Below are 24,820 nucleotides of genomic sequence, written 5' to 3'. Positions count from 1 at the left end.
GCCATATGCTACCCCATTCGGAGGTGCAGGCAAATCGGGCAATTGGAGTGGCATTAATTGCCGACTGAATCGGGCTGGATAATGCGAGTTGGCCGACATGGAGGCCGCTTATCAAACGCCCGCAGCGCCGCCCATCGAAGTGCAAATTTCGATGTCGAAACACTCGGAATATTAAATTATTTAAGCGTGAGTGTGTGTCTGCGCTGCGGGGGGCGGGGGGGTGCTTCAAGTGTGAATCCCTAATGAGTTGTGCAAATGCAAATCAATGGACCGGCCGATGTCGCTGCTCCCGGCAGAGATTAAGCCGATGCTCCGATGTACAGATAGGCGGATACAGCCGCAGGACAGGCTGACTCGCTGAAATTATCCTGTGCGCCGCAAGGTGGATGCGGGGTCATAGCATTGCGTTTGATATACTCATGTGCCAGGCACTAAATTATGGCCCAGCTCATTGATTTATGGGGATTTGTGTACTAAGAACTACAGTACATGGGCTTAAAGCTAAAATAGTTTATTAAATAGGAATTAATGTTATTACGGATTAAAGCCAATTGGATTAATTGGTAATATATATTTAATGCAGTGTCAAAGAAATCGTTGAAATTCAATTTAATTAATCCGGGAGCTCCCTTCTCCATTTCTTATTTTCATTTGCTATATAGACAAGGATAGTTTCCAAATGGATAAATGGCTCCATTTAAGCCGCTGGTAGAATTTCTGGTAATATTGTAATAAACTTTAAGCCTGCTCGCTGCATTTCAGGTTTACCATGGCCTCTGTCAGAAGCGCGATGCACAGTCGCGTCATCCGCACAATGCACAATTCACAATTTCGGTGCCATCGCAGTTGGAAATTGTATTGTTGGGTGGTTGGGTGGTTCAGTGGCTGGGTGGCCGAATTGTTTGGGTTGTAAGCTGGCCACAGTCAAAGCGTAAAACGCAAAGCGCACACGTTACTTTGCTGTCGATTTAATTAATTTCGCAAATTTGGTTTCGTTTATTTATGCATTGCTGGTCGAGTGGAGGGTACAGTGCGCGCCATACGCAAAATAAATACACTCGCACTCTTATTTCGAGCATGCGGGCATTATATACATAGGTGGTATCTGGTATATCGTATCTGGTATCTGGACAAACAGGCTCGCATTGCCATCAACCACACGGCATCCGACGCCGGATGCACTCGGCTGCACATACGGATCCTGCCTTTAATTCCGATTTCCATTGATTCGAATTGGCCATGTTTTGGCATAGCACAAAAAATGAATGCACAGTTTAAAAAATTCATTCTGAATTTCAAACCAAACAATCTTGTCTGCTGCCAATAAATGTAATTTTGTATTGCAGCAGATTTCATTGGTAGCAAGCGTATATAAGTCATTAAGCGTAAGTATTCCAATCGAATTCAATTGTTATAAGCTTCACATTCCACACCTTTTAGTATCACTTACACTTTAAATCCATTAACAAAGTGCCAAAGATTAATGAATAGCTTTTCCGCTCTTCCACTTACCGCCCACCTGGAATTCAATTAGTCGGATGCCATTCCGGTTGCCTTTGACCCCCGGTTATGTCAATTAGCGATAAAATGCAACAGCAGAAATAAGTCACTGAAAAATCGAGCAAACAAAGCTCGACGAGAGCTCCTTGAATCCTTGATTCCCGCGAAGAGCAGTCAAATGGAAATTTTCCATCTAAACGACATAAAATTTGCTACCAAATCGGTTTATGGCAAAGCGAAAAGTTTTTTCCGAACATCTCCGCCGCCCTGCCCAATTTGTTTTTGGGCCAGGATTGCTATCGAGCGACTTAAAACTACAACAACGAACAATTTTGGGTTCGTTTTTGCGAACCACATTCTCATGCACGACTTTTTGGCGGAAAAATTTTTGGAAATTGCATTTGCATGTGTGCGCCGGCAAAGTCTGGCTGGCAGTCATATTTTGCGCCTTTCGGCCGTAAAAGCTAAAATGTTTGCGGCCCAAAACGAAAGGCAGCAGGAGGAGGAGGAGGAGCAGGACGAAAAAGTGGATTACTAACGGTGGCCGCCGTCGCCAAACTTCAGAACTCTGCCCCTCAGCTGCCTGCTACTTTAAGCCACCACTACACTTGGGAGATTTATTGGAGGTTTTATTATAAAATATAAAATGCTTATATTTTTGACCATTATAGTAGGAGCTTTAATAGAAGAAACTGAACGCACACACTATTTTTCGCAGTGTAATAAAGCTCGATTGGTCGCCCTCCGATCCCCTGCAATCCGCTGTCACTGTGCCTCCATCCTTTTCGGCTGAATCCCGGGCACCGAGCACCTGTCTGCGATTTCTGAGCGCCTGTTCGGAATGCCACCTCCTCCGCAGGGGGAGTGTGGAGGGGCTCCAAGGACTGGATGTTGAAAGGGGCGCCGCATCGGAGTGCCCCCCTTTGTCTATTCAATTGAGCGAGTTACAGTGGCACGGAGATCGCCTTTCCTCCGGCTAAATGGCGCTGTTTCGCCTTTTTTATTGGCTTTGCCTTCTGATGCAATGAACTTGGCTAAAAGCTATCGCGTCAATCGGTGGTGCAAATTTTCCGCCGGCGAGCAAAGTGGATGTGAAAAGTGCGTCGTATGTGGCGACGGATGGAACCAGATGAATGGCACTGGATTTAAGCACTATATGCTCGGGATTTTTTCATCAGCTGGAAATGTGGATTTAAACTGGACTATACATAATAGGGATCGAATAATAATAAGCCTTAATCTTGTAATACTCATGACGGCTGTCCAAAAATTACATCGCTTTTTCAACCGAACTTCGAACCTTTTGAGAGGCCTTCATTGGCAAAGGCAGCTGCCAGTTTTTATTGAGCTCATCAAATGGGTATAATTCAATTTTTCCAATCGAGGAAATCGCAGCACGAATCGCTGTTCGCGTACGTTTAAATAAATGGCGATGGCCATAAGCACCGCGGACACGCCCCCGCCGCCCCCAAAATCCCAGCAATATCCACAGTTTCCATGGGATGCCAACTCCCGAAACGAGTGAAACAATCGTCCATTTTCAAGTTGGGCCATAAATCATTGTGGCATTGCATTTGGTTGCATTGAAAGTTTCCATTTTCCATTTTCCCCTTTGCCTTTTGCGTTTTCCATTTAGTTAGCAGCAAAGGAGTGAGGCGGGCTTTTTGAATTCAGTTGACAATGCCACATTAATCATACGCACATGCAGCCAGTTCGAAATGTTTCTTTAAAAGCCCAAGAAAATTGCTGACGTTTATTAAAACAATAAACAAATCATGTTGTTGCATTGCCCGAAAAGAAGGAAATAAGACAGAGGAAAATGGAAAATGCAGCTAGGGACACATAAGCATGTGGCACACGTACTGTGCATAAATATTTTAATTCTACCGAAATTTGCTGATAGTTTTATGGACTCGCCAACGAGACATGTCCCGAGCTTGAGGATCTGACCAAAAAATGCATTTCCATTTTTATTTATTTGCCTCAGCTGTTGACTGGCAAATAATTTATGTGCCTGCCTTGCATTTCAATTTATTTCACAATTTCCTGCGAGAATGGCAAAAACTGAGGACCTGGAATATGGATTCAAAGTTTAGTTTTGAGCAGATGGGAAGTTAAATTATTATGTGAGCCAGAGGTCTTAGGTGAATAAGTGAAATCTAATGGGTTTCGTTAAGCTTTTGATGCGATCAAAGTGGTTTTCTTTGGTAATTGAATAGAGGGGAAATCCGAGAGATGATTAGATTATTCAATTCATGCCATCGGGACATGACTCCTTTTGTGCACGACTCACCTGACAAGCTGACTTCCTCGCAACTAATTTGTCAAAACCGGAAAGTTCACAAAGAAACTGTCAAAGAAATGCAAGGACTTGGCGAAGCATAAAATTTCAACAAACATATGTAAATATTTGTTTACTCTGGCAAATAGTTGCGTTCCCCTCGAGAGCGAAAGCAGAGTCCTGTCCCTGGCATCCTCCACGCTTTCGCCCCCTTTCAACTTTGTCTGGTTGAAAAGAAGGACCCGGCAAAATTTCGATTACCCACTTCAACCCACTTGCTCGTGTACGCTTTCTCCAGTTTTCCCCTGCTTTTCCTCCGCTTTTCCTCTGCTGTTTACCGATTCTCGTTGCACTTTCCCAAGTGCGCTCCATTGGGATGCAATTAAATACTCCGCATGAGCGGACAAATAACAGTAGCTACGACTTTGAACCTTCCCTCCGCTCCCCGGTATCCTGGCATCCTTGAAGGGAAGCTATCGTAAAAATGCCGAAACCCAGGGAAAACAATATTTGTATTGGCTCGCTTTGTGAGCTGCTCGGTTCTGTTTGTCATTTCGAGATTCTCCCATTGCACATTGCCTCAGTTTGCCAGCGTTTAATTAAAAAGCCAATGGTTGCACCGCACAGATATAACAGGCCATTGAATTCTCCTTTTGCTATTTTATTGCCACCTGAACTTTTGTTAACCATAAACATTCCAAATGCTTAACAATCCTATTCCTGGCGTTAAACGCTGGGCTATTAATCAAATTTAAAGGTTTTTCCCGTGGAAAGCAGTGACAGCTAATGCAGCGAGTAAATTTCCCATGCTTAATGCTGCGAGTCTTTGCATCTGGTGGGTTTTCCGAATGTCCTGGCAAGGAGAGCAGCTGTTGATTCGCTGCGTTGACGTATTTTAATTTATAATGCAATCACTGGCTGAAATCGGCTCCTATTGGAATTCAGGACATCCTCAAGGGGGATGCAGCTCCATTTTGCTTAACGCCACGTGGTAACCCTCCTGTCTCTGAGTGTATGTGTGCTGTTGGAATGCACTGAGAGAAAGCTCAGCCATTGAAAGATCATCTACGAATATTTCAACTTCAATAGCTTAATAGAAATTGGGCATATTGTAACACACATATACAATATGAATTTTTAGCGCTTTCTATTATATTCTAGTGCCTTTCTTTTCATATTTCTCTCAGTGTAGCGGCACGCATGTTCTGTCACCGTGTGTCGCCTTCTTGCCGACGCTGTGATTTGGATTCCCTATTTCTCTGCGTGTGTTTGCCCTCGTGAGATTCACAACGTGACAGCGCACAAGTCCAAAAGTGGTAATGCGGATGGGGATACCAAGGATACGAAGGATACGCCGATGCTGGGGCGAAGATCCTTTGGGTTGACCCACGGGGCCTACACCTGGGAAGCACAATGACTTCGACGACGACAGCGACACGTGCCAAGGACACTGATTTATATGTTTTCCATTTTTGTTTTATTAGCGGCCTCACATCCATCCCGCTCGGCCCCTCGTCACGGCTTTTCCATGGGAAAACGTGCATGGAATTAATGAGGACACACCGCTATCTCATTCCAGCAGCTGCAACCCGAGCACCACGGGCATTTTGCCCGCCACTTTAAAGCGGTCTGCTGAATGGGCAAATTAAAATGAGCATGAAATAATCATAAATTGCGCATTGGCGCATTAAAATTTCCATCGCTTAAAGTCAAGCCTCCATTTGCCAGACGATTGAGTGGGGATAAGCTGAGTGGGAAGTGGGGTCAGACGGTGGATTTCCCGACAGCTCTGGGCGCCCCCGTCAAAGTGCCAAGGGGGTGGTGAGGAGGAGGTGTGTGGTGGGAAAAGGTAAAGCGGAAGCTGGCAGCTATGGCGCCGGAAATGGCTGCGTATATCCTGCGAATAGGAAGCCATCGCTATCGCCATCGTTGGCAATAGTTTTGCGGTGCTTTGGTCGCAGTTGCATTTGTATTTTACGATATGAATAGATCGCAGATTGCCGGGCTGCCGGGAAAAGGGCTATTATGGGGATTGTGGTGGCTGTTCCGCCAAACTATTTAACAGGGAATTCATCCATAGAATGTTAGGGTTACTAGAATACTAGTAAGATCATTATAAATGAATAATGCTTACTTAAGCAAAATATTTATTAAGTTTTACTACCAAATTGAATGTGAAAGAGTCTTTATAGTTCCCTCTTGTGTTACTGGGAACACTCCTGACATCCAGGACTTCCCCTTTCCCACGGCTTCTTTATCAACCAGCCACCAGATTTCATCCGCTGGCCAAGCGGCGAACAAAGCCAGAAAACCGCGGCGAGATTTTCATTTCAATTTGCTGCCAAAAATGCCCACAGATTCCGACGAGGATTTTCCATGGAAAGCGGAAAATGGCCAGTGGGGAGTGGGTGGTGTTGAGCAGCAGACACGCAGTCGTTTGGTCGCTCGTTCGCCAATTTAGTTTTAACGGTGCAGCTGCTGCTTGTGTTATCATTCAATTGCCGCCTGCACTGAAATTTTGCATACCAGGTACAAGGATTAGAGGTGCTGGCTTGAACGGGTAAACCCAAACTATAGCACGAAAATATTTTAAAGATACAGCTAGCTTGAGAAGTAATTTAAAGATATTTTATATTATTTAATTTTAGTTAATAAGCGTAGATGATTGCACTGCATATGACTAACCAACTGAGGAAGCCATTAACTGATTTTCCGAGTGCATCCGATTATTATCCATAACCATGAGTAATGACCACTCCCGCCAGTAACTCCCATCTGCAGCCACGTCAAGGATTTTGGCCGGATTCCGGTCGGGCTTAATTGGGCGAGTGCAATGCTCACTTGGAGCGGGCCACTTGACTTGCCGGCCGAACAGCAGCCGTCGATGGAGCGCCTGGCAAAATTAGCTTAAGTTACCCCCGGCGCAGTCGTATCTGCTCCCCATTTCCCTGGCCAACTGCTCAACTCCCCCATTTCCATTCTCACCTCGACCCCAAAAGGCGATAGTTGTTGACAAGGATAACGGCCCGTTGGGCATTTTGACCAAGCGCCAAGTGCATGACTATCTGATTGCATTCTATGCGAATTTTGGCCGGAAAAGCGTTTAAAACATCGAACTGCGTGGGGGAAACGTGCTCGGAATTTAAGCTGCACTGCCAGAAAATGGGTGTTATTCGAAAGAAAAGGTAGATGCCATTTTAAATATTTAAAAACGCAATGTCCTACAATGTAAACCTAGACTGTGATATTTTCCGATTTTTTCAGTGCCTCTGAACCAGAATAGAAGCCTAATCCCCACGAGAGTTCGCTTCACTTGCATACCAAATTGGTTTAATTCAATAAATTGTTAAAACAAACTTGTTTCTGCGGCCACATCGCTTATGAGTCAGCGTTTTAAATTGCTTTTGTTCGTTGCCTGGAGCTCCATGTCCGCGGGCCACTTTCAGCTATGCTGCTCAAAAGTCTGGAAAGTAATTCTATTAAAAATATCAAAAAAAAAGTAATAGCCACGCTCGGCCAGAAGAACTAACTACATGAACTAACGCGTTGAGAGGGCGGGGTTACGAACTCGATAGCATTTTAGCTGGATAAACAAATTTCTTTGGCGGGCGAACGAGAGCCAGGCCAATATGAAATTCCATTAATTTGATGGATGCTCCGGGCGCCAAGAAGTGGAGGAAGTGTGTGATGGCACTTCGAGTACAACACCATGCACCCCACGGGGCGTATGATTAATGCAATTTCCTGTTGCCGACAGGCAAGTCAGTGTCAGCGGAAGCACAATGCATTTATTAATGAAGAACAAATCAATTCAATTCAAGATAGCAATATAATACCGAATTTTGTTAGATACGGGTTGAAATAGACGTAATAGTTGTAAATTAAATTCGTAAATGTGCTGCGAGCACTCAGTTGCAGCGGAAAATCATAATTAAATTTGATCTATTATGGTTTTGGGCACTAATATAGAAAACTTATGTTCGTAGCTATATTGAAAAATACCTTTCAGACTCTTAAGCAATAGAAGGCACAAGTATAAATCACACATTGGTAAGCCAAACTTTTATCTCGCAATTTTAAATGCAATTTTTGCTATCAGCAAATAGCTAGTTCTTATTCTAATCTAGAATTCATTTGCTTAATAGAAATAGTATTCGGTTTTTGCATAACCTCAAGACCAAAAATGTATAAAAGCAGCGTACTTCTTGTGGTAAAGAGCAAGTTTTTCCAAGGCACCAAGAACCGAGTTTACAATGTTTTCCAAGTGCTTTCATCTGCTTTTGGCAGTACATTTGCTGATTTCTCCCGTGGTACCTGACCTTTTGGAGCCATCTGAACGCATCATCGGCGGAAGCAGCATAGACATCACTAATGTTCCGTGGCAGGTGGCCTTACTTTACTACGGCAAACAGTTTTGCGGTGGATCTATCTACAGTCAAACCATAATTATAACAGCTGCCCACTGTGTTGAAGCAAGAGATATCTCAATTCGAGCAGGATCCTCGCTCCATGATAGCGGAGGAGTTGTGGTGGCAGTGGAATCCTTTATTATTCACCCCGAATATGATAGAAAAAATTTTGAGAACGACGTAGCTATCCTCAAGCTGAGCAGTCCTTTAACTTTTTCCGATTCCATCCAAACAATTCCCCTGGCCGAGACGGATCCTCCCACGTCCTCTTTGGCGCTAGCCACTGGCTGGGGATTGGGTTATTTTTATACTGAGCCACAACATCTTCAGGGAGTTGAACTCCTTATTCGGCCGCGGGCCGTTTGTAAGTTGAAATATGGCAGCAGTATGTTCGATGGGGACATCTGCGCGGGAAGACTTGGAAAAGCCGGCTGTGATGGAGATTCCGGTGGACCCTTGGTCTTCAACGACCAGCTGGTGGGGATCACATCGAGAAAGGGAAACTTACTTTGCTTGGCATCTTCTCTGTACGCTAGTGTGGCGTATTACCGTAACTGGATCCTTAGTGCCATCGATGAACTGAATTTCCAAGGAGCCGCTAAAAATGTGTAATTTACGCCTCTTCAACATAACTTTCGCAGCAACAACTACTATTGTTCATAAATCCAGTTTTGTAAAATAAATACTTTGAAAAACTTTACGAAAAAAAATTTATATATTTTATTATATATTTTTACTGATAAATTTTGTATTTATATATACCAATTTCGTGAGTAAACATATTTTATTCGACATGGTTAATAAATAAAGACGAGACACAACAAAATATTTCAAAATCATATAATAAATTTATAAGATGTAATTAAAGACAAACTAAAAATCGTATTTTGCTTTTTATTATTTTCCTTTGGGCAAAATATTTAATATAATATGACAAAATATTTAATATAATATGCAAGCTAAAGTCTAAACACACTTATAGTTTTGTTTTATTTATATTTATTTATTTATTTATCTGATTTCGCTGACATCCGACCATATTACTGAATTGAGGCAATAGCATTTAAGATCCATTCACGGAAATAGGGAACACTGACGAAGAATGTACTGGATTGGCAACCTTTTCGACCCCAGGAGACAACACCCACAAGTTGTTTGTTGACCACCAATGGTCCTCCAGAGTCGCCATGACAAGCGGTTCTTCTATAAGTGCCTGCGCATATTAGTGAGGGATCAAAGAGTCTGCAGGAGAACATGCTTTTGATGTGCAGGGTTAATCCTTGAAGATGTGTTGGATATAGCTTCGTCCCATCGTTAAAGATATAAGACACTCCCCAGCCAGATACGAGGGCAATCGATCCAGGAGAAGGTTTCATCTTAGCCAGAGAAATGGGCTGAACTTTGCTTGTGAACTCAAGTGGCGTACTTAAACTCACAATTGCGATGTCGTTTATATTACTTTCATACGCATATTCTTCGTGGATTATTATAGCAACCACATCGACTAGGGTTCCATTGGAATCTGTTAGGGCAGATCCAGCGCGAACTTGATATCCTTGGTCATCTTCCCGATTGCCGTTCTTATCAAAAAAGCAATGGGCCGCAGTAACGATGATACTTTCGCTGTAAATAGAGCCGCCGCACACAAGGTCGCCATAAAGTTGCAAGGACACCTGCCAGGGAGCCTGTTCGATTCCAATGGGCTCTCCGCCGATGATACGTTGTTCCCATCGGCTTACTCGTCCTGCGGACAGGAAGTGGAGCGCCAGGAGCAGCAGGAAGCTTTCGATGAACATCTCGACCAGATGGGATGATTCTTTGGGTTGCAGTGGCTTCACCTCCGAAATACCAAGTCTTTTATATTGTCCAAATAGCAATATTCTAATTTCGGCTATCTAAATTTAAAAACTAAATTTAAAAAGTAATTTTTAATTTAAAGCAAAAGATAGCTCACTATTTGTGCAAAGCAATCAAAATAGTTCTTGAAGTTTTTAAAAAGCACCTCATTCGCTAAATATAGACATCGTATATAATGTAGTTCCTTTTTGGTTAAAAAATATCAAATTACTTTTCTGTAAATATGCATGCCGAAGCCATACCATTACTGGAAGTTTCTAATTAGAAAAGTTTGCAATTTGTTCTGCTCTGCATTTAGAAATATTTGCAGATAACTTCAAACTGCATGAGCTATCCAAATGGGTATAAAAGAAACGTTCTTTTGGAGGTAAAGCCACTGCAATCGAAAGTATCGTCCAAACTAGTCGAGATGTTCATCGAAAGCTTCTTGCTCTTATTGGCGCTCAACTTCCTGTCCGCAGGACGATTAAACCGACCCGAAGAACGCATAATCGGTGGTTACCCCGTTGAAATCGAAGCTTTTCCCTGGAGCGTGTCCTTGCAAATAAACGGACACCATTATTGTGGAGGGTCCATTTACAGCAATGATACCATCATAACAGCGGCACATTGCTTTTTCGATAAAGGAAGAAGGCTGGATGACCGACTCTTTGTAATTCGCGCTGGATCCACCTCGAGGAAATCCAGTGGAACTCTTGTCAAAGTGGACTCCGTAATACTCCATGAGAATTTTGTTTTCAAATTTCTTCAAAACGACATCGCCGTCGTTCGCTTAAGTGAACGACTTGAGTTTACCAACCAAGTACAGCCCATTCCTTTGGCCGAGACTAATCCTGAACCTGGAACGATGTCCCTTGCAGCTGGCTGGGGGCAAATCTACGAGACAGAGGATCTGGTCGTAAGACCCATAAATATTCTAGGAGTAAAGCTCCGCATCCAACCGCCTAACCACTGTATTGTATCCTATGGTCAATCAACAATTTGCGCTGGAAATTCTAAGCAAAGCACTTGCAGAGGAGACTCTGGAGGAGCATTGGTAATTGATTCGCAACTTGTGGGTGTTGTTTCCGGAGGAGAGGAATATTGCGATTCAGCGACATTTTTCACAAGTGTGCCTTTCTTCCGAGAATGGATTTTGAATACTACCAACTCTATTTCCTAACATGTTTAGCAATGTCATCAACGCAATAAAATAAATATTCACTGCAGCAAAAGCAACCGAAATTGTTTGTATTCTTTTAAAGTTACAGCTTTCACAGTTTGTTTTAACAAAAAATAAAAACAAATAATATTATATGATTTTTGTAGATATCTATGTTTTCAATAGGTTTCTGATCGATAAAAATGGTCGCACAGCGAAAGTTATGACTGCTTTGTACTGCTAATTATTTAAGCTAACGATAACAAATTTTCTCCTTTTTCAAAAATCACACAAATTTTATATATTCAGATCTAAGTTCTTATGAATTGAAAATTTTATTGCGTGTTCATCAAAGTGGGACAATCCATATTTCAAGTACTATTTTGATTTGGTTTAAAAAAAAAAATCGATTTTTCCGGAAACTAAAAAATGAAATTATGTGAAAAATTCAATATTTCTGATTTTTTATTATATTAAAATAATTGCACAGGTAGGTATCTAAATCGAAAATTACTTTTGCACTCCTGTTTGTTTTCAGAGATATTTTGTCGCATTTTCCGAACTTAAAATTCATTTCTATTTTAAGGACCTAAAAGATAAGAACTACAAGAAAGTATTAGCCATATTTTTCCATTTAGCGCGTGTCATACATTTATATATATAACCCACAATAGATACCCACAATATCCATTAACATTCCTTTGCTACCATGACAGAAGTACGAAATTCCCCATTCCACCGAGGTATACTTATAAAAAACGTTCAATCCTTTGGTGAAATCACTCGTAACTTCACCTGTAGTTGAAATGCTTGTGCAGTGGATTTTCCTGGCCTTCAGCGTCACCCTGGTTTCCTCTAAATGGACTCCGGAACGAATCGTGGGAGGTGACCAGATATCCATTCTATCAGTTCCCTGGCAGGCTTCCATTCTGTGGTTTGGATATCATCACTGCGGTGCAGCCATCTACAGTGAAGACATCGTCATAACGGCAGCCCACTGCCTCACCGGCTACGACTCCGAGTTCCTCTCAGTGAGAGTCGGCTCATCGTACACATTATTCGGTGGTCAGGTGGTGGGGGTATCCAGTTTCCTGTTACACGAGGAGTACGGCCGGTCCTGGTCCAACGATATAGCCGTGATGAGGCTTCAATCCAAGCTCCGGCTGGGAACTGGAGTCAGTGTCATTCCCTTGGCCGATACTTCTCCGGCCAGTGGATCTCCTGCCATCGTTTCGGGATGGGGAGCCATTGGTTACAAGAAGAAGTACCCCAAGTCCATACTGTCCGCTTCGGTGAGCATTGTGGACCACGATCAGTGTCGCAGGTCGTACGGAAGAAAAATCACCAAGGACATGATCTGTGCGGCCGCTCCAGGAAAGGATGCCTGCTCCGGCGATTCGGGAGGTCCTCTGGTCTCCGGTGACAAGCTCGTTGGGATCGTTTCCTTCGGCAAGGAGTGCGCTCATTCCAAATTCCCTGGAGTCTACGCAAACGTAGCTGAGCTGAAGCCATGGATATTGGGCGCTATCGAAAGAATAACTAACTCAAAATAAATACAAGTACTTAACTGTACTGGAATGTTACAACATATTTTAGCCATGTGCAGATCCTCTTTTCCTGGAGTCCAAGTTGTTGGAGACATTCAAGGAATTATAATGATTTATTCCGCACGTGGAATTTCTTATTTTTAACTACTGGTATTCATTTTGCTTTTGGTTTCTGCTATGTGTGGTCTTCGTAAAATGTTCATTAAAATTCTTTTCTTAATTATTTCTTCCAAGTGGGCTACTCGAAACCCTTTAAAAGCGGGACTAGCCCGGATCGAAGTCATTCTCAGCATAGTCGCGTTCGAAATGCTCCTCAAGTGGCTTGTTCTGGTCGCCAGCGTCACCCTGATCTCGGCAGGATCTTCTCCAGAGCGAATAGTGGGTGGCTACCCTGTGCCTATTTCAGAAGTTCCCTGGCAGGCGGGACTCTTGTATTTGGGAAAATTCATTTGCGGTGCAGTTATCTACAGTGAGAAGATCATTATAACAGCAGCCCACTGTGTTGACAACCCCTTCGATACACTATATTCCGTCAAAGTTGGATCCGTATGGAAGACCTTGGGAGGACAGCACGCCAGGGTTGCTGTCATTCGGAAGCATGAAGACTACTTATCTGCTGCCATTTTGTTCAACGATATTGCCGTAATGCGACTGGTGGACAGTCTAATTTTTAATGCCGACGTAAGACCTATTCCACTGGCCGACAGTGCACCCGCAGCTGGAGCGGAAGCCTCGGTTTCTGGTTGGGGAGAAATCGGAATCCTCTGGCTACAACCTTTAAGTCTATTGAAAACCTCAGTGAAAATACTAGACCCGAATGTCTGTAAGCGGTCCTATCAATACATCACCGAAACTATGATTTGCGCCGCCGCTCTCGGAAGAGATGCCTGTCGTGGAGACTCCGGCGGACCTCTCGTCTCCGGTGGCCAACTAGTTGGCATTGTCTCCTACGGCATAGGGTGCGCCAATCCCTTCTTCCCCGGAGTCTACGCCAATGTGGCAGTGCTGAAACCTTGGATCTTAAATGCTATTAAACAGCTTTAAATATATGCAAAACGTTCATTTGTAACAATATTTAAGACATTTATATTGACATCTTAATATACATATTATTCTTAAAGCATTCAAATTGAAGGCATAGCAAAAATTCCTTTATTTAATACCATCTTCGTATGCACTGCACTTCCATTCCTTTCGATCCCCAAGAAGACCGTTGTGTTCTCCCCCTTTTCAAGGACTGCCTGCAAGTTAATATCCTCGCCGAGTTTGGGGCAAGAAAAAGCGATTTCCGAGTCATTGGGCAATGCAAACTATGCAGTATAATCGCATGATATATGCCTAATCTCTGCTGCAAGCGCCACATCGCCGGGAAAATGGAAAACGGAGCCCGGGGAAAATACCCAGCCGCTAAGCCAGAGAGGAAGCTGCCTCTGGAGAGTCAATTCCAGCGATTAAATTAAGAATGCATAACTTGCAGGGTTAACAATGTTGCCAGGCGCTGGCTGGAGTGCAGGGAGTCCGGGGTATCGGTGGAAGGACCTCTGGAACAGGGTGCAATTGCCTTGACAGGAGCACGAACCGAGTCCCTGATTTTTATTTGCCATTCTCTTTGCAGCCATTTCTCCGCTCTTTCGCGGGAGAAAGCAAAAGGAAAGTGGGCAGTGGTGCAACTTCTGCTACTTATCTGCTTTTTTCAATTTGCGATTTGTTTGCTGCAACCAGTGCCATTAAGACACTGGAAAAAAAACTGTATGAATCTCTTTTAAGCCTTTAATATCAGTGAAAGTCAGCTTCATCTATTGAAACTACTTAAAATTTGATAATATTACGCTTTCCATGCGGTAATTCCACACATTCCTTGACCACATATACTAAATATTTTCCTCAGTGTACGCCTCCTGACCTCAGCGCCATTTTCCTTCCCCCTCTCCCCGCTCCCATCGAGAAAGTCATGTCGGAGGCGTCCTGTTTCTGGTTCCCCTTCCTGTTTGCTTATTTGTTTGCACTCCTGGACGTGGAACGTGCCTGGTCGGGCCTTTTATAAACATCTTGTATAACTGGCGGGCAGTTTCCCTCAGCAGCCGCCCACTTTCACTCGGCCTTCTCCAAGCTCTCCCTGTATTTGTTTTTAATACAATTTCTTTTCTGCTGCGCTCTGCTTTGAGTTCGGCAAATAGTTTTCATAAATGTTGTGCTTATGGTATAATGGAGGAGCACGGCGGAGGACCCAGAGGTCTGTGGTGGCCATCTCGTTTAATTTGTTCACTCGCGACTGCAGAAAACAAAAGCCAACCAGCTGAGGCCAGGACAAGTTTCCATTAAACTGGAAGATTCCCACACCTTTTTGTGTTTTGTGTTCCCGTTTTACAGCTGGGTTTATGCGGAGAAGATTGTGATATCTGCTAGAAGTCAAAGGGAGGAAGATCGAGAACAAGATATTCAAATAATCAAAGTGCCTTCTGCATACTTCTGCATATATGTAATAATAAATTAAATTATTTTTAGTGCATAATATTGCCTAGCATTTCTGGTTTCATATATTAAATACACTTTCGACCATGCTCCGCATAAGTGTAAGCCAAAAAAAATGCCAGACATATAATTGAATTAATCCCAACTCTTGTTTTGCCTTTTTTAGCTATCTCGTTTGTTTACTCCGCTCACAGAATCCCACACAGTGCTAAAAAAAAGTTAGCACACATGCACTATTAGCTTACAACAGCATATTTGCGAATGTGTACGTTAACTTTTTCGACCACCAGACATTAAGCACACACATACTTACAAAACAGCGAAAAAAAGGGTTAAGTCCAGGCAACAACAACAAAGATAAGGCTCCCAGCTGCATTTGTGGGCGGTTGAGCGGAAAGGGGGGCGGGGCTAAAGGGCAGCATGTGTCTTTATTGCCGGCTTTTAAATGTTAACAAAGTGCGTACTTTGTTGTGTGCTTAACTGGCATTAAGAGCGACTAAAGCCACACACACGAAGGCCACAATCATTAACTTGTATTTTCATACGGAGTGCAGGTCATTAAGAAAGAAACGCATTTTTAACCAACCCCGTTTAGTTACCAACTCCACATAAAAAGCACTAATTTGGAATTAACCTTGTATAACATATCCTTCATGCTGCAGTCCTTGCTTGAAATCGATGTTCAATTAAATATGTTTGGTTTTTTATGAATATTTGTGCTTGTAAATTATTAAGTGCTATTGATATGGCCATTGCATGCCTATGAAATTAATGAATAGTCGAGCAGATGTCAAATGGTTTCTAATACTCGTTTATTAGGTTCGAGCAAACGAAACCAAAGCCAAAATCTTTCGGTTGCCACCGAGCTGAACTGAACTGAACTGAGATTGAGAACAATTTCTGGCAAGAAAACCGCACGACACACTCGACCTATCAGCACAAACAACACACACTGTTGCCCCCCCTACAGCGTCTCAAGGATGCCCTCCCTATGCAGGACCTCACTCGCAGGACTCGCATCTGACATGGCCATATATCGTATATTATGCATGCAATGCCAGGCAATGGCCAGAAGAATATTCAAAGCATTTAGCAACTCATTGTCCCTTTCGCCAGCAAAGCAGCTACGGAAAAGCACAAGACGATGGAGTCGGGCAGAAATGTATTCATGGAGCCCCAAATTGTATAATTTAAGTTTGCACATAAAATCACACCGCAAACTTGGAAAAAGGCCCGAAAAGTAGGAGCCGCAACAACAACAGCACTCAAGTGAACTGACATAGATACGGATATGTGAATGGGGCTCCATGTGCCACACAATATATGTACATATATGTATAAGGCGAAGATTCTACTGCTCTGGGATGGAGCCGTGGTCTTGTATAAAAATCATTCTATATAATAGCTTAATATAACATTCAGCAATTATCATTTTAAGAAATAATTTCAAAATTATACGTTTTATAAGCTAGCATTTTTCACAGATCCTATGGTAACTTCTAGGTATCAAAAGTTGACGACCAGCGAGTTTTCCCAAGCGTTTTCCCACTTTTCCTATGACCTTTTCCCGTGACTTGAAGATGGCCGTCTCTATTACACAGTTGAGCACACAGGAGTGCCGGATTTCCCAGCCACTCCACCCGCACACACATCAAATTTGAATATTTTAAAGAGGAAAACGGACGCAGGACGCAGGACACGCCGACAGAAGGCACAAAGCACAAAACTTGTGTGCCATAAAAACGCTATAAAATTGCGCAAATGGCATCGGCGACGTGGAGATCCAGAGATATAGGGGGGTTATATCTGTAAGTAAAACTTTCGGCCCGATATCTGCTGACCTAAGTGCGTGTGCACATGAACTTAAGCGAGTGTGGAGTGGGTGTCCTGCAGGTCCTTGTGCTGCTCGGATTTCCAGCAATGTAAGTCATTGTCATCGCCTTCGTATCGGACTCATTTGCCAGGACATCTCGGCTGGCGTCCTTTGCAGCCCTTTGCCATCCGCAAAATGAAACCTGATTTCGCCTTAATTTATCCTCTCTGTCTCTTTGGCTTTTTTGGGTTTTCCGGGGCGACAATCTCAACACCCAACACATCGGCAAAGTTATGGCACTCCGAGGCTTTCACACGGTCCATTTCAGGGCGACAAATTGGTCTTCAGGCTGTCAGCGCAAAAGGGTTTGTCCTCGAAGTGCTCAGCTCCTGAATTTTACGGTGAATTTTTGAGGCTCCAATGCGCATCCCTTGGACATCAGTTAGTTTGGGGTTTCTAACTTACAATGAACTTGGGAGACATTCTGTGGGCCGCCTTAATTAGAATGCCATAATGGAACTGCCGGCGTCCACACACTGGGCTCATAAATAATTTATGCGCCATGAAAACGAATGTGCGCAAATTTAAATAATCAAATTCAGGGGCAAATATTGCGCCCTCGGGGATTCACACACAATCATCAATCGAAAGAAACCACTTCGGGCCAAATCGAAATCGGGCTGCCAACTATTTGGGCAAAAGGTAGAAAGGATAAATGATTTTGCATAAAATTTAAGTGAATCCATTTTCCACCTGAGATTCAACCGGGCTGTCCTTTCGCCCGGAACCTCAAAGGATTTCTTCTTCCATTTGGCTTTGCCGTCAATCTGTCACTTTAGGATAACAATTACGATAAGTGAGTTTGGATATTTATTAAGCCAATCAACAGATTATGCCAAACTTTAATTGTCTCGGCTTGTCAACTTTGTGCATTTGCCCGGAGATGCCTTTGTGTTTCGGAAACATGTGAGAAATTTAATACTTCTGGAATTGTGTTTCGTTTTCCGACTTTAGTAGGGAAGGGATTGCAGTTTTTCCATCATCTCTTTAAGTGGAAATATTTGCATATTTGCAGGTGCTTTCACGTGCATTGAAATTCCCACCAAAACCGTAAGATATTTTAATAACCAACTCTTGCGATCAAACTACCACCCGGGCATTCGAAAACTTTCGTAGTTAGACTGGATTAAATTAAGAGCGAAAACTTGTGAGTACAAATACCATGTTTTTTCCCCCGCCGCCCAACTTTCGACCCGAATGCACCGCCACAACTCTCTAACTGCTCCCCGGGCTAAACCTCCAACTCAGCACCCACAACAACGACAACTTTAATTAAGTGAAAATTATGATGCTGTCAGGAAAAGAAGGAGACGGCAGGCATCAGCACATTGGGTGGGTGGGCATTTTCGGGCGAGTGGGTGGCCGCTGGTCACACGTGGCGTATGAATAATGTAGAATCTCAACTAATTAAGCCAAGTAAATGCATTAGCAACAACCCGCCGCAGCCTCTTGTCCAAAAACTGCAATTTTGCACAGCTTTTCGGCGCTCCACAAGCAGCAGCAACAATTTGGGTAACATATTGTTTGTTTTAATTAAAAATTCTGTTCCAAATATGCAGCGAATCAGGGCGAAAACCAGTGTGCAGAAGTCTAAAGCATCCTGTAACTAAGCCGTTTAATCAAGACTTGTGGCGTCGAAAATTGGCATCTCTGCTCACCTTTTAGGTCCTGGCCCAGAGATCAATATCTGGAATATCCATTTCGGGTTTGGTGACCAATGCCATAACCAATGGAGCTGGAGGCACCGGCAATGCTCCTGCATAAGCCAAAAAACTAAAAAAGGCAAGACCCATTATGAAAGGCAGCTTCATTTTTACTACACAAAATTTTCAAGCCTCTTCAAAAATAGTTGTATTCTGTTTTGACATAAAGTTTATTGGTAACGCGATGCATCAATAATATAAGTAACTATCGTAGTAGTCAGAATCCGAATCATCATAGTAGTACGATCCTTCATCTGATTCCTCACTTGATTCGGAGCTTTCATCGTCAGAGGAATCTTCAGATGACTCGTCACTTTCCGTGGTGGTGGATGTTTCGTTGGAAGCCTTTGTTGTCTCTTGGCTGGATGCTTCACTAGCTTCCGTCGATGAAGATGAAGGTACTGTGGTCACCTCAAAAGCCTTTTCGCTGGAGCTTTCAGTCAATGTTGACAGTTCTTGGCTGGAACTTTCAGGTGCTTCGCTAGTTTCCTCAGATGCTGATGATGGTGAAGTTACTGTGGGCACCTCCGAAGTATCTCCAGTCGATGGTTCACTAGTTGCCTCTGTGGATATTGATGACTTGGAAGGAACACTTTCTGTGGTCGAAAATTTGACCACTCGTAATCCAACTTGATTCTGGGAAATTTGCGAGTTTATTTTGGGTCTGGCAGCTGCGAAGACCAGGAAAGCTACGAAGTAAAAGCAAACACGTTGAGCGCGGAACATTTTCGGTTGAATATTGTGGAAATAGTGGATAAGCCTCTCGTGCCTCGTGAGGTTTATATACCTATCTTGAAGTTTAGGCTACTAATAGGTATTCCCAGCAGACTTGCACACTCGCTAGTTGGTTTTTTCTGTGAATAGTTCGCCATAAAACTTAATTGGCTCACGTTGTTGCGAGATAAGAAGTAACTTAAAAAAATGTCTATAGAAATAGGTGTACTATTTATAAAAAATGCTCTGTAAGGAATTGAAAAGAAACGAAACATGACAATTGAAAGTAACCAACAAGCAAAGCAAAATAACCAATTATAAATACCAAACTTATATTTCATTAACAAATGTACACATATTAACTAATATCCTACTCTTCCGTGGAGTTCTCAACATCATCTTCCCGTGGTGGCGGTTCCGTTTGCCACCTGTGACCCATGGCATAGGGTGGCTTGGAGTAGGTCTTCACATAGAAGGTTCCGTTCTTGGGGATCGAGGGCTCCCCGCCCATCCGGAACTCTCCATCGCTCATCAGGAGAACCCAGGAGCCGTCATCGTGACGCTCGCAGCGCGGTCCCCAAAATCCCGCCGGACTCGTCAGCGACTCTATGAAGTAGTCATGGGATCTCTTATGCGAACAGCCATAGACATAGCACTTCTTCTGATTCTTCCCATAGTTGGGATAGAAGGTGGCGTGTCCCACGGGCTGCTCGAAGCCAAAGCTAACGCTGGTTTGAATAGACTCCACGTAGGAGGCGTCACTAGCATCGATTCGGTACTCGTCGCTCTTCTCCCGGAACTGTGGGCCCGCCGGATCCAAGGCGTATATGGTGTTGAATCGATATGGCATTATCTGCTTGCCAGCACTGCCGGCGATCTGCGCTCCCAACGAGTGTCCAATGACGTAGACGTCGTCGTAGTGCATGTTCGCCTCCTGGTTCAGATAGCGCACCAGTTCCGCCAGCAGGGCTCCCATGTCCTCCACCGTCTTGGCCACCTCGTAGTAGTTCACGTTCGTGGAAGTCTTGCTCCAGTCACATACGATCACATTGAAGTCCTCGTAGGGGGCGGTCTCTCCATTGGGTCCCGGATTGGTCAGGCTGAGGTAGGCGTTTTTAACCTTCCTTATGTGGGAACCCTTGCTCTGACTCATCCAGCCATGAATGACAATCCTAAAAATAAGCAGTCAGGAAAGTCAATATAAAATATTAATATTATTCTGACCAAATGTAAACATAACTATATAATTTAAAACTGAACAGAATACACAGATTTCGATTCATGTACATATGATAACAACTTCGCCGATATCTTATCTTTTAATGCAAAATTGGTGTATTGCCTGATGTAAATTTGTACAATTACTATCTGTTAGCTATTATAATGTATTAACTTTTAATTAGCAATAAATCTTGTGTGAGGCCACTGGCAATGACTCAATTCAAACGAAAGCTCAACCAAAAAATTTAAATATATAAAGCAAAGAAACCTGTTTTCGTGTTAGTCGCGAAATATAAAAAATATATATTTGCATTTAGCAAATATTTGTTTTGGTTCTATTCATTAGATTGTTGTTTTGCTCTCACATTAATTTCTGGGGCTTAGTGGTAGTAGGAATACTAAATACACTGCCAATTGTTGTGAGCTGAAAGGTTTGTACAGCTTTTAGCCATTATCTCACCGTTCAGTGTAATGAATTGATTGTTGCACACTCACTTCGCTGCAAAGTTCCCCATTCGATCGGGGCTTTAATCTTCCCGGAAATCCCCCTTACCGTGTTTGATGACGTGCATCGAAGCCCGAGCTCCTCAGGTTTTCCACATCGCCCACGAACAGTTCCCTTCCGCAGTCCGCGAAGTCCCGCTTGAAGAGTATGAACTGCATTTTGCCCCTCGAACTGGTGAAGGGTATGAGATGCTTGAAGAACTTCTTCCAGAACGAGGGATCCACCCCCAAGGTCTTCTTCTTCACCAGCGTGTAGTTGCAGGTGGCATTGGGATCGAGTTCGGTTTTCTCCGAGCTGCTGGCTGGAAAACAAAGTGAAGTTCTTTAAAGGCGATATAGAAAACAGTTATTCTACTAGTGTTTGCAAACAAACTATATCAATCACAGATCTGTGATAAGACCTTGAAATGTGTGATATTACCCACCAAGTACGAGGGCCGCAAATGCCAAAAGCACCGCACTCATGATGCTAATCCGTCCCAGCTGCGAGATCATGGCTGTTCCAAGATATCTCCCTCGGGGCTTCTGACCGATCGAGTGATCGAGTAGTGCGTCCGATGACCGATCTCCACCGTTATAGATTTAGCACGCCGGCGGAATGAGCCGCAGATCTGACCGGTCGACTGGTGCGTGCGCAACCAACTGACACAGCTCTCCGCCGATCTCTCGATGCGAGCTCCACGTTTCGAATCGGAGCGGAGAGCGCGGCGACCCCAAGTCTGCGCTCAGTGGGTTACTCACTCACTCCAGTGATAACTAATCAGCGGAGCTCGCTCAATCTTACCCTCTCTCTCTCTCCTCATAGATCATCATACTTCCTTATAGAGAGCATCGATTAGTTTAGCAGGCTGATGTGATCTTGAAAAGTAGAGTTATACAGAAAAAAATAACGCTGCCATTCGTTTAAAACACCAAATACTCATGAACATTATAATTATATTATGCAGTTTTAAGAAAATATCCCTACCAACAAATTGTTATGACTATACAAATCATAAGACCTTCTGGCGCTAATTGGCACGCATAAAAGGTTAACCGATTCATCCATTCTTAACCCAGATAAGTTAATTACCCCATTAAGTTGACCTGCTGTAAAATCCAGAAAAAGGCTGCGTAATGAGTATGGTTTTCCGAATCCTGGGGCCACGTTTTTATGGCTGTCAGTCAGCGAATGATTATCGCAGATCCCGAAAATGCTCAGACCTATCGGCTAATTGCGTGGCCCTAATCACATTCGAAACCCGCTTAATTAAGCAGCCCCGAGTGCATAATTCATTAATCCAAACTCAAATGAGGCGACAAATTTTCAGTCACTTAGCGAGTCAGTTTTTCGGCTGGCAAAGAAAATGGAAAATTGGGGTGGTGGCGCGGGCGCGGGCGGGTTTTCTTGTGGCCTTTCCTGACTTCCACCTGCGCCACATGAAAACGTTTTAATTATGCAAATTTGGGCTGCTGCCTTGTTGATTAGAAAATCCGCGAGGGGCAAAGCGAGTTACTTGAGCTCTCGACAAGGTATGCAGTTCACCTCAGATTGGCACAAGGACCTCCAGGCATCAATCAATACGCAAACAGATCCTGGGGGGCAGGACAAACAGCCCCTCCACCTCGAGACCAATAAATTTGGCCAACCACCAATTAGATGTTGGAAATTAATTGGCAATGCCTCGCGGCCAACTGAAATGGAAGAAGGATGTGGAGCAGAATTCCTGCGGCTGAGGGCGAAATTTGAATTCGGTTCCTGGAAAAGGAAAATTCAGAGACTTGGTCACAGTTTTCCATCCCGAACAAATTTACTGCACTTTGAACTCCTTGTCATGTGTCGGAAAAAGTTTTTGCCCAGCTTGGAATGGGCTTAACTTAAAGACTGTTTCCCAGAGATTTAAGTTAAAGGGTTTTGCCTTTTGCCTATATCGGAAAATTCAATAACTTCATTGGAATATGGCTTAAATAAAATGGTATAGAATAGTTTTGGCAACAACAATTCAACATCCCACCTCCCTGGCTCTTCCACTTTCTCATCACTCCACCGATCAAAGTTTTGGGGCAGGGGGTGAAAAGTTTTCTGGCCAAAACGGAAAAACTGTAAATCCACAACTAACATTTTTAAGCATAACAAAGTACGACGAGATTCCGAGAATAAATCTTGACGCCGCTTTTGGTTTAGTCAGGCGTAGCCCCAAAAAGCGCTTATTATGCGGTTCAAGGGGGCAGCAAACGGGAATGGGGGATGTTTTGTCCTGGGGACTTTTAGTTTTTAGCTCTACAACGATGACTGCAACTTTTTCTATTGACTTAATGCAGTTGGCAAGTGCAGTCGGGTCTGAACTTGGACACGGAAACTTTAAAGATTAACTGCAGGAAAGTCAGGTTTTTGGGTGAAGTACTTTCGAATTTAAGGCACAACCAAGTTAGTTTCTACACACAACTCATAGCTTTTACTTGCAGCACAATAAACAAGTTACCGATTTCGAATTCGTTTCTAATTTATAACACAAAATTGCCAGGGTTTTATAAAGGATCGATGGAAGTGCCAGTGAAGGGCATTCTTGGTCTTCTGGCCACTGCTGGATCGTTTTTTGCACTAGGAGCCTACTATCAGCACATCGATGTCATGCGAAAGATTCGACGATTGGAGCAACGAAATCCACATGCCTACTTTATCAGAAGGAAACTGTACGCACTGGTAAGGAAATAGATTAAGGATTCAGATTATATATCTATTAGCGACCTCTACTCCCTTTACTATCTTATAGCTGGGAATTTTCACTGTGCGCGCTGATAGCTCCGAATTCGACGTAGATCCCAATGACTGCCACAAGCTGGGCGGGATCATGAAGTACGGCTTCCCCAGCACCAACGATATCACCATAAACGAGACCTTTGACTTTGTGACCTCCTTCGATCGAAGAAACTCTGCGATTCTGTGGATATGTGAGCGGGTAGATCAGTCCAATCGCGTCGTCTACGGGGATTCCACATCCGTGGCCCCAGCTGGAGCATTTGGGCAGTCGGAGGCAGCCAGGGTATTTTTCCTGTCCAACATTAGGCCCTTTCTAAACAGAGGGTTCAATCTCACTGTCTGGGATCGATTGCTGCAGTACGTTAATGAGATAAGTCAACGACATGGAACCGTTTATGTCTACACCGGATCAATTTACTTGCCCCGGGAGCTAAAGTCAAACAGTTGGTTCCTGGAGTTCCAGTCGGAGGAGAGAACCATGGTGGCCGTACCCACCCATTTCTTCAAGATCCTGGTCATCGATAAGAAGTTCGAGGGCGATACCATTCCCTATGCGGAGGCCTATGTGATGCCCAACTCTCCGCTGAACAACAATGTCGAACTGAAGACGCTTCTCAGCGATGTCCGGGAAATAGAAAACGCTACTGGTCTACGGTTCTTCGAAGGACTCGACCGCAACTTTGTCAACACACAAGCATCCAATGCAGTAGTCCACTCACTAAACAGTCCCTTAACAAATCCCTTAACGTTGCCGATGACCAATGCCGTAGACAGTCCCAGTGCCCTCACATCAAGTATTTCTCCAAAATGAATATAAATATATGTTCAAGGAGACAATGATGGCCATGAGAAATCCTT

At 43.5% G+C, this 24,820-nt stretch overlaps 8 protein-coding genes across 9 annotated transcripts; 5 read left to right on the top strand and 3 right to left on the bottom strand.

Annotated features, from left to right (window-relative positions):
• The first annotated feature begins 7,987 nt into the window (after positions 1-7,987).
• On the top strand, positions 7,988-9,025 carry LOC6730684 (trypsin delta). Its single transcript, XM_002077818.4, has one exon. It carries the CDS (start codon positions 8,035-8,037, stop codon positions 8,800-8,802), a length of 768 nt encoding a protein of 255 aa, XP_002077854.1. The 5' UTR covers positions 7,988-8,034; the 3' UTR covers positions 8,803-9,025.
• A 184-nt stretch (positions 9,026-9,209) lies between these two features.
• LOC6730683 (trypsin alpha) lies at positions 9,210-10,024 on the bottom strand. Its single transcript, XM_002077817.3, has one exon. The coding sequence runs from the start codon at positions 9,984-9,986 to the stop codon at positions 9,231-9,233; it is 756 nt and encodes a 251-aa protein (XP_002077853.1). The 5' UTR covers positions 9,987-10,024; the 3' UTR covers positions 9,210-9,230.
• Positions 10,025-10,407: 383 nt separating this feature from the next.
• Positions 10,408-11,265, top strand: LOC6730682 (trypsin alpha). Its single transcript, XM_002077816.4, has one exon. It carries the CDS (start codon positions 10,457-10,459, stop codon positions 11,207-11,209), a length of 753 nt encoding a protein of 250 aa, XP_002077852.1. The 5' UTR covers positions 10,408-10,456; the 3' UTR covers positions 11,210-11,265.
• Positions 11,266-11,915: 650 nt separating this feature from the next.
• Positions 11,916-12,745, top strand: LOC6730681 (trypsin alpha-3). The gene has a single exon (XM_002077815.4). The coding sequence runs from the start codon at positions 11,995-11,997 to the stop codon at positions 12,739-12,741; it is 747 nt and encodes a 248-aa protein (XP_002077851.1). The 5' UTR covers positions 11,916-11,994; the 3' UTR covers positions 12,742-12,745.
• Positions 12,746-13,010: 265 nt separating this feature from the next.
• Positions 13,011-13,847, top strand: LOC6730680 (trypsin alpha-3). The gene has a single exon (XM_002077814.4). It carries the CDS (start codon positions 13,042-13,044, stop codon positions 13,777-13,779), a length of 738 nt encoding a protein of 245 aa, XP_002077850.1. The 5' UTR covers positions 13,011-13,041; the 3' UTR covers positions 13,780-13,847.
• A 4,480-nt stretch (positions 13,848-18,327) lies between these two features.
• Positions 18,328-19,759, bottom strand: LOC6730679 (lisH domain-containing protein C1711.05). 2 transcript variants are annotated; one of them, XM_016179423.3, is made up of 2 exons: positions 18,739-19,759; positions 18,328-18,686 (listed from the first exon to the last, which is right to left on the bottom strand). In XM_016179423.3, exon 1 carries the CDS (start codon positions 19,507-19,509, stop codon positions 18,973-18,975), a length of 537 nt encoding a protein of 178 aa, XP_016023117.1. In that variant the 5' UTR covers positions 19,510-19,759; the 3' UTR covers positions 18,328-18,686; positions 18,739-18,972. The 2 variants fall into 2 exon arrangements, with proteins under 2 accessions (XP_016023117.1, XP_016023116.1); XM_016179422.3 differs by having other exon boundaries at positions 18,328-18,680.
• Positions 19,760-19,812: 53 nt separating this feature from the next.
• On the bottom strand, positions 19,813-21,879 carry LOC6730678 (phospholipase A1 VesT1.02). The gene is made up of 3 exons (XM_002077812.4): positions 21,648-21,879; positions 21,272-21,524; positions 19,813-20,669 (listed from the first exon to the last, which is right to left on the bottom strand). The coding sequence occupies exons 1-3, from the start codon at positions 21,715-21,717 to the stop codon at positions 19,868-19,870; spliced, it is 1,125 nt and encodes a 374-aa protein (XP_002077848.1). The 5' UTR covers positions 21,718-21,879; the 3' UTR covers positions 19,813-19,867.
• Positions 21,880-23,626: 1,747 nt separating this feature from the next.
• Positions 23,627-24,815, top strand: LOC6730677 (endonuclease G, mitochondrial). Its single transcript, XM_002077811.4, has 2 exons — positions 23,627-23,905; positions 23,976-24,815. Exons 1-2 carry the CDS (start codon positions 23,744-23,746, stop codon positions 24,771-24,773), a joined length of 960 nt encoding a protein of 319 aa, XP_002077847.1. The 5' UTR covers positions 23,627-23,743; the 3' UTR covers positions 24,774-24,815.
• Positions 24,816-24,820: the final 5 nt, after the last annotated feature.

The sequence above is a fragment of the Drosophila simulans genome, chromosome 2L (genome assembly GCF_016746395.2).
Source record: "Drosophila simulans strain w501 chromosome 2L, Prin_Dsim_3.1, whole genome shotgun sequence".
NCBI lineage: Eukaryota > Metazoa > Arthropoda > Insecta > Diptera > Drosophilidae > Drosophila > Drosophila simulans.
Note: the sequence above shows the minus strand (reverse complement) of the source record. Positions and strands in the feature narration are given on the sequence as shown.